The 16,984-nt window shown below is 42.3% G+C and overlaps 1 protein-coding gene across 2 annotated transcripts in view; it reads left to right on the top strand.

Moving 5' to 3' along the window:
* Positions 1-1,811: 1,811 nt before the first annotated feature.
* The window catches only part of LOC120900414 (E3 ubiquitin-protein ligase TRIM9), a 110,908-nt gene continuing 95,735 nt past the window's right edge, over positions 1,812-16,984 (top strand). For both annotated transcript variants that reach the window (XM_040307384.1, XM_040307383.1), the window contains exon 1: positions 1,812-4,253. In XM_040307384.1, the coding sequence (XP_040163318.1) occupies positions 3,390-4,253 (864 nt within the window). In that variant the 5' untranslated portion in view covers positions 1,812-3,389. The remainder of the gene's footprint in view (positions 4,254-16,984) is intronic.

The raw sequence follows: 16,984 nt of genomic DNA, 5'->3' as shown, positions 1-16,984 counted from the left end.
TACGGAATGGCATCTGGAATGGATCTAGTATGTTGCAAAAGACAATTTCAAATTATATAATTTATTAAAACCTTGTTCTTATTATTCGCACACTGAAAACATCATTTCAGATTGCATAACTTATTAAGGTTGTGTTCTGTTAATATTTATATTATTAGCAAAAGTATTATATATTTTTTAAATTTTTAAAAGGCCGTTTTTGGTCTTATCTGTAACATAATGTAAAAAAAAAACATCATATACTAGTTATTTGATCACTTTTTTAACATTAGTTTGTTTTAACAAATCGTCTCGTAGACATCTTTCTACGTATTGGCGATTGACCTCGGGTCGATCCACAGATTGAAATAGCTTTTTAAGAGATATTAATATTCTGATTGCTCTTAATGCCAACATACAGTATTTTCACACGATTTGAAACAGTTTTGCGGTCCATATTCTCGCGTATATTGTAGATAAAATGTTGGCTTTTTGTATTATTGTACGTTGTTTTTGTTATTTATTGTTATTTGAGTTTCAGTTGTTATTTGTTATTTAAATTTCAGTACATGAAACTGGTAGAATTATATATGTGTTATGAATAGGTACAAGATTATATTAAATATAAACTTAATAAATTTGGAATTTATCTTATAGTTTTTTTTGTTCAAATAATCAACATAACTTTTGTGCAAGTGATTGATTTCGTTAGCGTTTTGTTAATGTATTTATGTATTTATTTATTTGTTTATTAGTTAAATAATCGATTTGTTTATTTATTGGTTTATATATTTATTGATTTATTTATTGATTTATTCATTGATTGATTTATTTATTTATTTTTTTAGTTATTTATTGATTTATTGATTTATTTATTTATTTATCTGCTCGTTGCCATTACTCGATAATCTTTTAAATTTTTTGTAAACGACTTGCGAATTTTCTATGTTTTAAAAAGACGATTACAATATTTTTAAAACGTCTTTTAATATTATATTATTTAGGCCTAATTTTCCAGATCTCTTTGCTTCAATAAATAAATAAATACATAAATAAATAAATGAATTGATGAAGTAATAATTACCTAATAGATGAAAAATAGACTCTACCTAATATCTTTTGCTGAAATTATTAATTTGAAAGTTGTTGGTAAAAGCCACAGTTTTTTCGTAGATCTATGAAAAGTATTGAGCCGCGATCTGTTGTTAATGTACAATATTTTTCAACAATTTCTTTTTACTTTATGATTTTATAAACAAATAACTCCGATAAGGAAATTGGTAGTGTTCATGCAAACTCTAATTCCATTCGGCAATTCCGCTTAGGCACTCTTTCGTTGTATGCATTATCTTGTAGTATTGCACGAATGAACTCTTGCCACCTTAATTGCGTTCTATATAAGGAAAGAGAGAAATATACTTTATACATTCCATACGTTTAATCCGAGTATTGTTGGGAGTGTCATACACTAGAAAAGCATACTAAAAATTAGTAACGAAATTACTAGCTACAAAAATAGATATTTAAATTGATAATGTTTTTGTTCCTAATAAGATGAACCTTCTGGTTCCATTTGTTCCATAGAAGAGCATACTTTCCTTCTCAAATGCATCACCTACCAATAATCGTTTGGTGCACGCTAGACTTGTTTCCCGTGCGAGTAAAGAGCATAGGCCCTTCGGAGCCGCTCGTGCCCTCTCCCTTCTACAAACACTCACACATTGGCCAGCTGGGGCCCCGAGCATCGGCCGAACGGCACACGAACCGCTCGCATGAACCCACGGCACTGCTGATGCCGTTCACCGTTCACCGGCCGCCAGCCAGAAGTAGGAAGAAGCTTGTCGAGGCAAGTCGTACGGTTCTCGGAGGCTGCTGCACGGTCCCGGTCGGTGTGTTTGAATTGCCTTTGCCGCGGCAGCATAGGGTCGCGCGCGGTATCGTTCTCGCAAAGCCAACCCTTAAAAAAAACCGTTTCCACCATCGATTTCGTTGCACATTGGTGTGGTGTGTGTGTAAAAGGCGCGCGTGCGCTGCGATTTTCTTGCCACTGTTTAGGGACTAACACTGCAAAGGAGGGTGTGTGTGTGAGAGTGCGTTTCTGCTGGAAGTTTAACCATCGGCAGGAAGAGAGATATTGGGTGCATCCTTTCGAGAGTGTGTGGTTTGCACCTGCCTCTGTCGGGATTTTTCCGTACGCGATAGTTCCTCTGTCGGGCAGAATGGAATTAAAGGCGAAAAACGTGTACGTTACCGGATATGAGCAGCTTGACCGGGTGCCATAACAAGAGCCGCCCCGAGTACAGTGTGGTGTGAGGTGTTGGCTTTTTCTGCAATTTTAGGGGCTTTAAAAAAAAAAACAGTGTTTTAAAGGAGATTTGTAAAATAATTGGTGAATGGTGTGTCTTGCTTATTGATAGTGCAAGAATAGAAAATTGAAAGTAACAGATAGTTTTGGGTAAAAAACACCAAAAACTGTGAGTTGATGAAATTGTTGCATGAATAAAACTAGTGAAATTTTAAAATTTGAGAAAAATCAACAAAATTACTACATCTGCAAAATAAATAAACAAACCCGTACAGAAGATCATAAAGAAGGAAAAACAACGTGAATATTAATATCGACCTTTTAACCCGTCCACCGAGGTCTGTTCATTAAAAAAAGATCCTCAAAAATTTGGAGCAAACTCCGGCTCGTTTGAAGTTGTCGTTCTGTAGAACAACCCGAAAAGTAACTGAAGTGTAAAAAAATACCTTCTTTCCCCCGAAAGCATCTTCTATGCGGCGATACAACAACAACCAAACAAATCCTAACCGTAAGCACGCTGTGATGAAAATGCCAATTTTCCATCAGTCAGGGAAAACGAGCTCCAACTGAGTGGAAGAAAACGTGAAACGTGCTCCTCTAGTGTTTGTGGCTTTGGTGTGGTCCCGGCTTTGTGTATTTGTGCTCGTGTGTGTGTGTATGTTTATGCTTAATGTTTGTGGTTGGTGAGTATATGATTTGCATATAAATTGATCAGTGTGCGGTATTATACTCGCTGCTCGTTCAAACCCATCCACCCAAGGCAGGCCTTGTGTTTTGCCGGAGTGCTTGCGAAAAGGTGATTTTGGTGTAACGCAAAGTTCCAATTATCCTCACGTGTGCTAAAGGTGTGTTTATGCGTGTATGTGTTTTCAAAAGCCAGTGTCCCCTGTAAAAGTGTCCCACGTGTCCGCGGTCTAGTGTTGTGGCAAGTGTCGGTTGTCTGTCGCAGTCCGCCCCATCGAAGGACCAGCCAGCGGTGAATGGTGAAGCACCTTCGCAGGTTGCTGCTGCGTGTGCTAGTGCTCCGCGGACTCCGGCAGGGAGTTCGGACCATCGTCGCCAAGCTAGCCGGTGCGTCGCGTCGCGGCCAACGCCGTCCGTAGGCATGGAGGAGGAACTGCGCTGTCCGGTGTGCAAGCAGCTTTACGCCAGCCCGGTACTGCTGCCCTGCTATCACGCGCTCTGTCTCGCCTGTGCGCTGGACATTCAGACGGCCTCCTCGTCGTCGTCGTCGACGGCCGGCTCGTCGTCCTCCTCCACCGCTTCGTCCTCCTCGTCGGCGGGCCATCCGCCCTGCCATCCGGCCATTGCAGCGGCCCATCTGCACCAGTCGCACTCGCAGCACTCGTCCGCCGCCAGCACGGGCAGCTCGAGCGCTACCGAGAGTGTCTCGTCCGACCAGGACCAGGCGGACAAGGTGAGCATCCTGAGCGAGGCGGACTCGGGCGTCATCTGCTGCACGTCGCGACCGGGCTCGTACGCCGGCACGCCCAACCTACAGGGGCTGCTGTTTCCGCCGGCCGGTTCGGGCGGGTCAGTGTACTCGCTCGCGTGCCCCGTGTGCCGGAAGCTGGTGTTCTTTGACGAGCTGGGCGCCCGCAATCTGCCCCTGTACCGGGCGATGGAGTCGATAGTGGATCGGTTCTGCGAGCGGGAGGCACTGCGCTGCCAGATGTGTGAAACCGAGCCGCCGAAGGTGGCGACCGTCATCTGCGAGCAGTGCGAAATCCGGTACTGCGACGCGTGCCGGGAGCTGTGCCATCCGGCGCGCGGCCCGCTAGCAAAGCACAGCCTGACCAAGCCGAGGGGAGCTTGTCAGCTGCGGGAGTCGATCTGTGGCGAGCACACGGAACCGCTGACGATGTACTGCATGGGGTGCAAGCTGCCCATCTGCAATCAGTGCATCGGGGACAACCGGCATCAGTCGCACGACCTGCAGTCCATTACGGCGATGTGCAAAGCTCAGAAGGTAAGTTGGTTGTGGTGTTTCTGTGTTTTTTTTTGTTTAGGTGATGCAGTGATCAATTTTTTGTTTGGCTGTCCTTCTTCTATCAACCAATATAGAACAAATATAGCAATGCTGATCATATGTATTACGCTAGTAAAATACCTTCTTTACTCGGAAGTAGGTTTCAGTATCCTGCATCAACATATTTCTGTTAAATGCGTAGGATGAAACCTCTTACGAAATCACTTCAATTATGCCGTCCATATTGCAATGGTTCAGATATCTGAAATATCATAAATCACTTCAGATATCTGAAATTCCATCTTCCATATGCCTGTGTTTATTTTGTTTGGGGATTTGAGGTAGAATTTATCCAAGAATTTCATCAGCATTTTGATTCGGTAAATGTTTGATATGCCTAACGACAATATCATTTACACAGCAAATACTGGTCGATAAACTTTACCATTCGCCCGAGATGAGGTGTACAGTCTGTTTGAAATCTCTGGTATTCTGGTTTAACTGGTTCTCATTGGAGATCTAAGATTTTTGGAATACAGTGTGTTTTTGATGTTCTGCAAAAGACTTTCATTGATCTTAAGAACGCTCTGGCTTTAAGAAGAGACACCAGGTCTGAGCTTAAAGTCGTTAAATCGTTTTCTTTCAACACCTTAAGCTGTTCAGATCACTCACAAATATAACTTCAAATCTGGAGCCTCACAAGTCTTGATGGCCCTGGCCGTTGGTCAGAGGTTTACAGTCATTTGATCTAATACTGTAAAGTATTATGCGTTATATATATTTTGCTCCAAAAAGGAGGCAAATGGCTTTCCTCTCCTAGTTGCTTCTAATTGTTATTGATGTAAAAAGGCTGCTTTGCAAGATAATGCTTAGCTTATCATAATCACTTACGACATGATTTTCCGTTCTCAGGGATGCTGCTAGTTTGCCTAATGAAGGTACAGCTGTGCAATGTGGTGAGTTAAATGAAAAAAAACCCCTCAAAAGCCATTCAGCAAAAAAAGCCTTCTATCCCTTCATTCCTTTCCAGATTGATGATGATGAGTCATTGAAAAGGTTTTTAGGGCTTTGCATTTTTTTTATAAGAAATGCTGAATCTACTACACTCCTGAGCAAGGGTGCGGCTTACCTGATTTTGAGTCCAGCAAATTCCTTTTTCCGTACTGTTTGGTACTTGCTGAACTGTTTTAAATCCTGATGAAACACAAACCGCTTTAAAGCGGGGAGGTATAGTGGGCAGGAGAGCTGCTTTGCTGCTGGAATGTTTTACGCAACACGAAACGGTTAGTGGGTCGGAAATGATTCTACAAAACAGCAAAAGGATCAAAACCCGGTCCTGAGAGTAAAAGTTAATGACCGTAACAAAACGAAGAGATAGCGATAAGGAAAGAAATGAGACATAACCACGAAAGTGAAAGAAGATACACACAGCGGGTGATCCGGAGCAACTTGCTGCAGAACTGACAAAATACCTTGCCGAAAAAATCAAAACAATGCCGCGCTAAGAAGGCGGCGCATCTTACCGCTGGGTTAAATGCCGCGAATTCGTACAGCGAAAAAACCGGTTCACCGGTTGGCAATTATCACGCAACCCTTCCCTTTTCGGACACTTTCCGGTTTCCTGGCAGTTCGATGCTCTTTGAACTTGCTGTTCTGCACAGGTTGTTGCGGAGGGGGTGATTTACACAAACGCAAAAACTGCATTCTGCATTGCAAACGGGGGTGAATGCAGCTGCATTTGTTTGTTGTCAACAAACAGCGTGCTCCGGGGCTGGGTGGTGTGTTCCTATGGATATTTCGCCGCTGCACCTGGGGGCATTAAGGGTTGTTAAGTGATTTTTGTTTGGATTGCCAAGGTGTTGAAGCATAAAGGCAACACTTGGCAGGGACAGAGAGAGAGACAGAGCTTGGCAAATATTGCATGTGTTAGAAAGAAATTGGCCGCTGCAGGAACTCCGTGCACTAAAGCATGCAAAGGTGTTAATTTTATTGCAATAAATGGTGCTTTTTAGTATGAATTAAGGATGAAGTTAGGCTTTAATACATTATCTTTTGTTTTATATATTACATTATTCGATGAAAGACATATATTAACCCTCGGCCAATATGTTGGTTTGTTTTATCTACATGATTTTCAACAAATTCCCAACTAACAAGATAAAAAAAAACTGTTAACTACTAATGAGAATAAGGTGTAACTTGCAAAACCTTGTAAACTAATCTCGCTTGATTGTAAAACTTGAATTGCTTTTTCAACCTCTCCCCCCCCGGTGTTGCTTTACTTTTGTCACGAACTGTGTTTGTTTCTACTAAAGCAATAATCATGTTGTTTGGAAATGTTTCGCCCTAAACAACAAATAGGGACGTGTAAATTGGTATGTTAGTGAATGGCAAACACTGGCCCAACAGAAAGTGCCCGTTGGCTGTCAGTTTGCATTATAATCGTGTAGATTTGTCGCAATTACGAGGAAACACGACAGTCCGTCCCATGTTTCCCGTTTGTGTGTGTGCTTTAAGTTCGATTGGCTTCGGCTCCAATATCGCTTCCCAAACATCTCTTAACACCTTTCCGGCTGTCACAACTGGTTGAGCATCCGGTGGAGATGTGATCATCCATGACAGTTTAATTACTTCTCTGTGTCTTTCTGGCTTGCGCTTTTGTTGTTGTCGTTGTTCGGTTGTCCGAAGTCCGAAGTCCAGAAGCGTGCGTCCGAATCTTGCGCACCCATTTTTATCGTCTTAATCTCGTGCGGGCAGTCATCGTGCAGCCCCTTGGGCGCGCAGTGCCTGCCGCTGCTGCGTACTTCCGTGAGAAAGTTGGCCACAATATGCGCATACCCTTTCAAGGGGTGCTACTTTTGCACGGGTTTGGGGAGAACCATCTCTTGCCGTTTATTGAAGCAGAAAGAACAATTTCATTTCTTTTTCGGGGTGTGTGTGTGTGTGTAACTGTCTAACTGTCTGAGCTATCTTAGTTTTTCGGCGGAGGGGGAAAACAGGAATTTCTTCCTCAAAAAAAGGGGTCGCGCATTGTTTGCTGCTGCTCCCACCGGTCGGAGGAAATTTGTTCGCAAACTACGACAACCGGCGCCTGGGACGGGGGGGATCCAAATTTATGAGTCGATTGTTTAACGATTGTGTTTTCACTGCTCTTCCTCGGGTCGGGTTGATTGTGCCAGGAGCGTAAAATTAGCGCTCCCCCTCGTGAGAAAGAGTTCTCAGCGAATTAAACAATTACCGTGCGCTGTAATTATGACGGTGACAAACGTCTTTAACTGCGTTGACTCGTGATGATGATAAGTTGGGCAAGCATTAGGGGCGTTGTAGGGTTTGCCCTTTTGTCAATATATGGTGACGGAGAAATGGGGAAAATATATGCTTTTATTACGAACAAAATAAGATGTAAAATAAAATGCTTTAAATACTGTAAATTGACAAGAAATTGGAGTTGAAATAGGGTTTGGTCACATGTAATTGAAATTGATAAAGAGAATTGCAATTCTAGGTGAATAAGCTCGAATTCACCCGTAACGTGGGTGGTGGTGGGAACCGTCCTCCACCCTATTCAAAAGGTGTAAAATAAAATTCCATCATCGAAAATGTGTGTGTACTGCATGTTCCCATGGTGTTTCGACACTGCACGATTCGTCGTGCCACAGCATCTCTCTGCTGGAATGATTTATGCAGTCCGCAGCCAGCAGAATAAAAACGAGTAACGCTCCCCGAGACTTTACAGTTTGAAGGGCGGTTTCGGGGCTGGTTATTGCTTTTACTATTTGGTCGCAAAAATCTCGCTCGACGTTTGGCGTATAATTTATGTATTTATTCTGGAGCTTGCCCGACTTTGCAGGAATGAAAACCAGAAGAGGGCGATAACGGAAATCCAGCATTTCTCCCCCTCTCTCCCTCTCTAAACACTCCAAGGTGCAGATACAGGAAGATATATGGGAAGGTGCGTTTGAAGGCGCCGGGGGTGGCTGCCTGCCTTTTTTACATGAATATATTTCTTACACATCAATTTCGCGACAAAGTGTCATAAAATTCATGGCGCATTGATTTTTTCTCATGCATGCATGCCCAGTGACAGTTACTTGTGTTCGAGAGAGGGGGGTAAGGTGAGTTGCTATGTACATGAGAGGCCGTCTATGTGACGTTTCCATTTTTTTACGATTTCGGGCGTTTCTTTCTGCATTTTATTGCTGTTTTAGAGAGGCAAGGATACTAATCCTCAACCCCGATGAGTGTGTGCCTTGAAATGTGTTTCTTTTAGGAATGGTTCCTCAGATCTCTTCGATTGCGTAAATAAATTCCACCAAAAAGGCATTAAAATATGAAACTCATAAAAAGAGATTTTATTTTTGAAATTTCATCTTCGGTTGGGATGCTTTTCGGGATATTGGTGATAAAAGTATTGATTTGATTTCTCGTTTTTAAGGAATATTTTATTTGCTGGTATTAAAAATTGATATATTTAAAGAAGGTATTTTCATCCTAAAAATATAAAAATGATATTTTTTTTTGCTAAACTTTTTGAAACCTGGATTAAAGGGTTTTCCAGGAGTTATCATAACTATGCGACACTTTATTGACTCTTTGTTATGTGAAATGAACTTAATGTAATGGGAATTAGACTCTATAGTACCCTTGTTGGACAAATCCAATAGGAATTCCCAAGGACCATGTCCAAAAAGAATGCCATAGAGTCCAATTTCCAACAACAGAAGTTCACTTCCAATAAGCAAGAGTCAAGGAAGTGTCCCACTAATATAAGAACCCCTGGAAAACCCTCTAAAACAATTGTTTAGAGGCATATGCTTTTACAAACGAAACATGCTTTAGCAACTAGAATCAGCTTGCTGACGATCCTAAGTGAAGTACTGTGGTATGCTTTATACCGCAAAATCTTGACTTCACTGGCCATCCACGCCACCATTACGGTACAATCCGACTTCTTTTACCGAAAGAGCATACTTTACGCTGGCGCCTAAAGGTGGTCGACATTATGTCGGTCAAACCGTGTGGATTCAATTTGTCTTTTGGCTGCAAGACTCGCCAAATGGCAATTTGCATAATCGTGCCCACGGTGCGAATCGTTCGGTCGTCGTCGTCGTCGTTTTGCTGGAAACTGGAAACAGAGAATAACAGAGGCCCACATACACTACACACGAAAAGACGAATCGTTTTCCAAAACCTTAAACATGGGATTCTCTTGGCTTTTACCTTCCCATCTCTCTCTTTTTCTTCCTCTCTTTTCACCCTGTAGCCTCCGGTGGTATTTGGTGGAATATTTGTGTGCCGAAAATTAGGTCGATGCTGTCTGCCGAAAAAGATGCAAAACACACACACCGCCTGCGCAGCTTAACTTTTCCACCGTGATACGGGAACGTTTCTCGCCTATTATTCGTTTACCTTTTTTCCGTTCTACTCCACTTGCCCGGAAGCGACAAACGGTAACACTGTATGGGGGGGAAACCACCGCCCCGGAGAGGAGCCAGTGGGGATGCGGATCAGTGGAAAAGCAGGGAAAGGGATTAAAAATTGGTACGAACCCGGAGAGCGGGACAAGAGAGTAGAACAAAAATTATGTAAATTTAGAATCACCAAGATAAAGGGATCCCGCTTGGAAAAGAAAAGAAGGAAAACATACACACAGACACACACACTCACACACCACACTGCAGTGGACGTGCTGCTTTTCTTCGGTATGCGCAGAGCACCGTCTTGACGGTAGGAGGATACGACGAAATCCGGTTCCGGTGGTGGTAGTTCCTCCATGTAACAACGTGTCTATGTGTGTGTGTGTGTTTGTGTTTTACTCTGCAGCGGATGTAAGGTTCGATGGTGTAAAACGTAAAATATCGTTTTCGTTTTTCGTGGCACCAACGAACCGCTCGATGGAGGAAGGATTTTGCTTGCTTAAGCGAACACACGGGCGCGCTACAACAGCAGCCACGTCCACGTCCGTTGCGTCGTAGATGGAGTCGATTTTCGCCTCGAAGACGTCGAACGCCGCGCGTCCTTGGCTGTGTGTGTGCCGCTGTAGATAATGTCCTTCGCCGGTTTGTCCTTCGTCCGGGCATAACCGGAAGCGACAGTGGCGTTGAAACCATCTCCCATCACTCTTTTGATCACATTTTAAAGGGGCTTAGAAGGAGGCGTTTGGTTCGTTTTGTGTCAACTACCAGAACCTTAAGTATAGAAAGAAATAAGGACATGTATGGAAAATGTATGTAAAATGTGAAATGTTAAGTATCTCAAATAGGATGAGAAATAGCCTTCTTTTGCAGCTTAATTGTGACATTCTCCAAAAATGTTTTCATCGCGTATAACAACAATTACGTTTAAAATAAAGCATGCTTAACGTACGGTAAAAACAGGCAATAACATTTCATGCCTAACTGCTGCCACTTGGCTTGGGACACGAAACCCCTGGTATGTTTGGTGGGAAAAATTTACACGCCAAAAAGAAAAGTACGCTGCCAGAAGGGGAGAGCGCATGGCAACGAAGAAGGAAAGCACATTCATCCTTTTGCTATTTTGCGCCAACCACTTTGCATTCAGGTCTGGGCCGGTGTGTGTGTGTTTTCCTTCCCCAATTTTTGCGGCATTTTTTCCTCCTCCCTTAGGCTCCATTTTTCTACTTTTATCGCCCATCCGCAGGCTTCTCGGTTTCTCGGCAAAAGAGCTAGTTGGTTTAGTCAATTGATCAGGATAAAGAGAATGAGAACAGGGGGGGGGGGGGGATACGGGGATCGGAATGGAACGAGACGCAATGGATGGCAATTTTCCATCTCGTGCTTTTCCTCTTCCTTCCCGTCGGAAGTTACAGCGACGGAAGGTTTCCTGCGTCTTTGGGCGAATGTTTGTACCGACAGAAACGGGGAGCTGCTTTTTTTTCGTTGCTTCCCAGAGCCCTGCCCTTTCTGTCACTGCACTGCACTGGCGGTCTGGGCATAGAGTTGGGACAAGCAAAAAGGGGGGGAAAAGTCAAACAGAAACGAGACATGGACCGATAGAATAATACGCCTAAAGTTTTCTTTTGAATATAAATTTTTCCCTACCCCTTAGAATCATTCCGCAGGCCCCAGAGGTTCCGGGAAAGTTGCGCCACGGCTCGAGTTGAGTCGGATGTGCACACTTTTCCTGTGTGAACCTCCCTATGCTTGAGCTGCCCTTTTTTTGTTGTACCACCACAGTATGGTGTCCGTGTGTGTGTTTCATGGTATTCTGGTACTCTCCTTTGGGTATCGTTTTTTCGCTGCCTGTGGCACACCAAAACCCGCCAAGAACAACAAGGAACGCCAGGGAACGGCGTATGGCGTTTTCGTCTGATTTTGGCAAAGTTTTCGGGACTGGCAAAATGAACTGCGCTCACTAGTGGGGCGGCGGGTACAAGGCCCGCATGTAAGTGCTACTGCTGCAGTCTGGAATTGGCCAGGACTCTCAAAACGGGCTGGGGATGTCACAATTGCCGCGCTTAATGTCGTGCCTTTTTTTGCTTGCACCGGTTGATAAAAGTGAGCTGATTGTGTCGAGTTGAGGGCCTGGGCAAAGAAGTCAAGTCGTTTCATGGTTTCTCGCACGCGAAAGGGCGTCGTCGAAATGGCGCAAAGACAAACCGCAAAGACAAAGGTCTATCGCCACCGCGACGGGGAAACATAACGTCCGCGGATGTGCGATTATCGGGTAAAGTGATGGTGGTAAAGATGTGTCTTGCTGCCAACTTAACGTATTCGCGTTTGGCGAGGAACGAGTTAATAAAGTTAACCTGCTGGAAAGAATTAGCTTGAAGATTGTTTGCATTTTGTTTGCATTGGAAAACTGGAAGAGAGGAGTTATTTAGATGATGGTGGACTGAAGAGGAACGGACCTAGGTTATGATTTATATTGTGCCGGTAGCGAAGTTCATGAGGCAGCGTTCATGGTCATGTGGCAAGATGCTTTGTTGTTGCGCACAACAGGTCGTGTGTTCAAATCTCTGATCGGATGCAGTGTTCTCGGAGTAAAAAATATTGCAAAAGTTTTATAAAACTCCCGATGTTGTGTCGCGTAGGTTTGAATGTCATGTCCATTCAATATGTTCTCTCAAGCTTATTACAATCATTAAATGCGATTATGATCCGTAATGTTACATACCCTATTAAGAAGAGCGCTTTAATCGACACAGACTTCGGGGATGAGTTGTGTTGGTCCATTTTGAGTTAATGTTAACGATTAAGTAGAGTGCCAATTGTCGCCCTCCTCACTCTCTACTCGTGATAAAAGAAATGTATTTTAAAAGTACTCGACCAATCATAATTCATCACTGGGCGTAAATTTAAAGGATTGCTTTTTAAGTGCCCGCAGTGTTTGAAGCTGTCCAATTTGTGCCCATCAATTAGTGGGAGGTGTGGAATGTGTTACTATAATTTATATATTTTACAACGCGAGGGCTACAATACTAGTGGACGTTTAATCGGTAGGGTATTACTATTACGGACATTATTATTTGATTTCAACTTCGAATTTAAAAGTCATTATAAATTTAACTGTTTAATCGATTGGAATTTAACTTTGGTGCAATAAATAATTTGAATTAATTTTTAAAAATTCAGTACTTGCTTCACTGTTTGTTGTAGTGAAACTAGTTCAAATCGATTTAATTCTATGAAGACTATGATTGGTTGGAATTGCTACAGAATTTCCAGTGTAAGTACTATTCAACGAAGTTTGAAGAGTTTGAATTTCAAGTGAACTAGCATTTCAAAACAGTGGTTGGAACCCCTCGAGTTGTTACAACTGCACTCAACTGCCATCGCATCAATCGAACTCGTTTGAAGTGCACTTACGTTGTTGAAAAAAACTGAAACAATTTAAAACAATAAATTGGCCCTTGAGGCGAAACGTAACTGATGTGTGTGTGTGTGGTGCCTAGTGAATTCCCAACAAATGCAATCGTACCCTACCTCACCTCGTGCGAACGAACATTAGCGAAGCCCATCTGGCTGGCTTCTGGCACCAAATTAATATTTTGCTATTGCTGTTAAACTTGCGACACACACCCCTAAGAGTGTTTTCCGCCATGCTTTTATTTTGCACATTGAGAAAAAAAAACACTGTAACCTTCAAAAGTTTCAGTGCATTGATGAGATATTCACGTACACAACAACACAAACTGCTACCGCTTTTCAAACATGTGGCACGTTTGGAGATGATGGCAAATACACTTGCGCAAACAGTCCGCGCGTCCAAGGGCATCGTGTTGCGGCGGGTGGTGCATTCGGTCTGGAAAGGAAATTGGACCAAATCAGTAAAAGAAATTACGTTTTCTGCAGCATAGCGTCTACCCGTGCTGTCGAGGGAATGGCTAGGAATTGGAAATCGAATTCTACCTAGTTATGTAGTGCGTTTTGCCTTATTTTTTGTGCATCGGGGTTGAAGAAGAGAGAAAGTATCAGACGTACCGAAGTGCCTAGCTTACAAGGAGGACTTAAACATCAGGTGGATGTTTTGTAGAGAAATCCTTAAACTAAAAGACGTTATTTGCAACTGTTGCAACTTTCCCAAAGAAAATTGTAACCAACGACAGTAAGTTCCTTAGTTTGTTTTTGTACAGACGTGCAGTTTTTGGTGCTGCCTCTGTAGCCTCTGTTGTCTGTCTACTCCTTCGTTCCCGAGAAAAATGCTCGCATCGAATAATGACACCCGACAAATGTCGCATCTTGAAACGACAATCAACAATAGATATTGTACAATTTGCAAGAAATCTCATTACGCTTGATCGTTACCAGAGAAGCACGAAAGTTGTTGGTGCACGCTTTGCCATTAAAGTGAGCCTTTTTTGTTACTTTCTTGCTCGCTGCTTGGGTGCCTTAATTTAGAGTTCAAGATAGGGATCTTTGCCATACCCGAAACCTGTCTTTTTCCCGCTTCACTGACGATAAAGCTGCACCACTCGCAGTGGGAATGTAATTTTTGGCCTCGGGGCAAACAGCTACACCACCGATAGAGTAAAGGCTCAATAGTTGGCATCTTCTGTCCCTTACTGCTTCTTCCTGTTTCCCCTGACGGACCGACGAGCTAGGCCGGAAAATTGTGCTGATTCGAGTCCTGTTTGCGGAAATGGAGTGTTAGTTTGTTAGTTATCCTGCCAAACGAGACCTGCAAGTAAGTGTGGTGCGTAGGTAGTAGCTGCACACGGAACGGGGCAGGGGAACGCCATTGCAAAAAGGTTGGCTTTTGCAGTAATTGGATTAGAGTGTCTGATTGAGTTTTCGAAGCGTCGAAGTCTCTATTTCGAAGCGTCGAAGGAAATGGGAAAACCATTGCTGAATTTTCCGGGATTCGGAAAACCGAATCGAAAGAGATCGCCGGGGCGGGGAAAGAAACTGCTGGGCTCACCACGCGGCTTGTTGTTCCAAGCTGATGGAACAAACGTTTTCGGGAATTGCCACTGACGTCTTGCTGCCGGTTTGAAGGGAAGCAATCAGCGGTTAGGTCGGCTTAGTGGGTTTTTATTGATTGAAAGTGTTAATGAGTTCATCAACAAGGGACAGGAGACAGTGCTGGCACTTACTTCGAATGGGTTTGTGCTTTGGTCCTTGCAGTGTGAGGGTTTCGATTGTAAGGGAATGCGGTAAGACGGATGAGTGTTATTTGATATTTCTTGTTGCAGGAGGGTGCGTGGCGATGTGTGTTGTTCAGTGTACTGCTTGTGACATTGCTCAGCGTCAGGTTTGTTGGAGTTCTTTATTTGTTTTTTTTCTTTGATGTCTTGGTATTACTGTTTGTTTTGAGTTTGTTTGGCCGTTTGCAGCATTCTTACAACTGAGATCATACATATATTTCATAGAAACTTCATTGCATTGCATGCAACTCTTATGCTCTCAATCACACGAACGACACAAACAAAATACGTTTGTACGAATGACATCTTCGAGCGTTTTTTAAGCCACTTTTCTATCTTACTAAAAGGTTCTTTTGTAATGGGGTAATTTCTACACTTCATTTCTTGCAATTCTCCGATAGCCAGACAATATAAACACGCTTCGAATTCTGCGAACAACGCACACACTGCGTCGAACAAAATTCCGTTGAAAAGTGGCTTATGAGCAATTACGATATATTGTACGTATGTGAAAAAGTGGCTTACAAATACGCTTCGAGTTCAACAGCCTTGGTGAGTTGCATTAAATTATTGATTGTGCTTGGTAGAACAAACTTTGGATGGTTTTGATGTAGGGGAAGGTAGGTAAAGACGGACACGTTAAGGGAAATGGTAAAAATCTAGGGATATATAAGTGCAACGACCATGAAAATGTGCATACATTATCTTACACTCATTTTTTATCAGAAAATGTGTTGAAATTTTTAAGTTTCCATCGATTTTTGCGTTTTTTTCATGAATGAAAAACATGATTTTTTTCGTGCAGTTTTGAAATGTTCGGGTAAGACGGACACCTGATATGGGAAAGATGGACACCATGAAGGGTAAGATGAACACCTGTAGAAAAGGTTAGAAAGTGAATAGTTTTACAGTATTTTAACAAATTCTGTCGCTTTGCACGTCCTGGTACGTTTATAAACCAATTCTTGGTCTATTGCAACGGCGATTCATTCAGCCATGAATTTAGGAATTGTAAACGGCGCTTGTAATATTTCGTAGAATGCAGCATCTAAAGCATTATTGACATATCGCGCAGCTAACGTTGCTCCAGCTTACAGAACAACAGTCTAGAACTTCCTTTTCGGAAATTACTCCGCAAAAAGTCCACGACCCCATTATTTATGAGGGACTTGTTAATAGTTTAATCCATTTTCCACCATGGTAAAATTCAACATTTGATTTTTGTAATCCCATAGAATTTCTCATCTATTCCTGAACAATGTCGTATAAATGCCTCATCTTTTTATTGCTTAAAGTTGTCCAAGTCTTGAGAAGATATTGGATTTCGTGAAGCGCCTCATCAGCGTCGAGCGAGTAATAGCATAACGAATGGCTACTATTTTGACCGGTGATTAATTTCTCGCTTATTTCAATACTTTCTCTAGTTACTGATTGATTTATAGCATCGGAATACCCTTATTTAAGGTATTTGAAGAAATATATTCATCACCAATTGATATAAGAAGTAAAAAAATCAATAAATCCGGTGTCCATCTTTCCCTACAACAAGGTGTCCGTCTTTCCCGCTTTGGTGTCAGAATGTTCAAACCACCAGAAAACAATATTTTGTATTGCTTTTATCCTCGTTCTTTCGCCAGTTTTTTCATTAATGATCACGACAACCCATTCATGAAATAAAACTTCCGGAAATATAAACAATACAAGTTGTAGAGCTTAAGATCGGCAGTATTCAAATTAGATCTAAAAGGGTGCACATGATTTAAAATTTGTTTTGTTCGTGGATTTAACCAATTTTATATATGTTATGCCAAAAATGTTCTCAAATGTGTTGTTTTACCTTCAGTTTGGATTCTACATTATTGAATTACTCGAAAATTACCTTTAACATGCATTTTTGAGAAGTGTCCATCTTACCCGCAGTGTCCGTCTTTACCTACCTTCCCCTACAGAAGTGCATACTGGTCAGAATTCTTCTGCTGGAAATTATTGGATGTACCTGATCCGATGAACAAGAAAATGCGCTTTTCATTGATTGGATAGTTCTGGTTCTTTAAGCCTTCTAAACTTTTCAAGATCTTATTTAAGTCCATTATAAGCAATTTTGATAAGCCTAGGATATTGATAT

Source organism: Anopheles arabiensis, chromosome 3 (genome assembly GCF_016920715.1).
Source record: "Anopheles arabiensis isolate DONGOLA chromosome 3, AaraD3, whole genome shotgun sequence".
Lineage (NCBI taxonomy): Eukaryota > Metazoa > Arthropoda > Insecta > Diptera > Culicidae > Anopheles > Anopheles arabiensis.
Note: the sequence above shows the minus strand (reverse complement) of the source record. Positions and strands in the feature narration are given on the sequence as shown.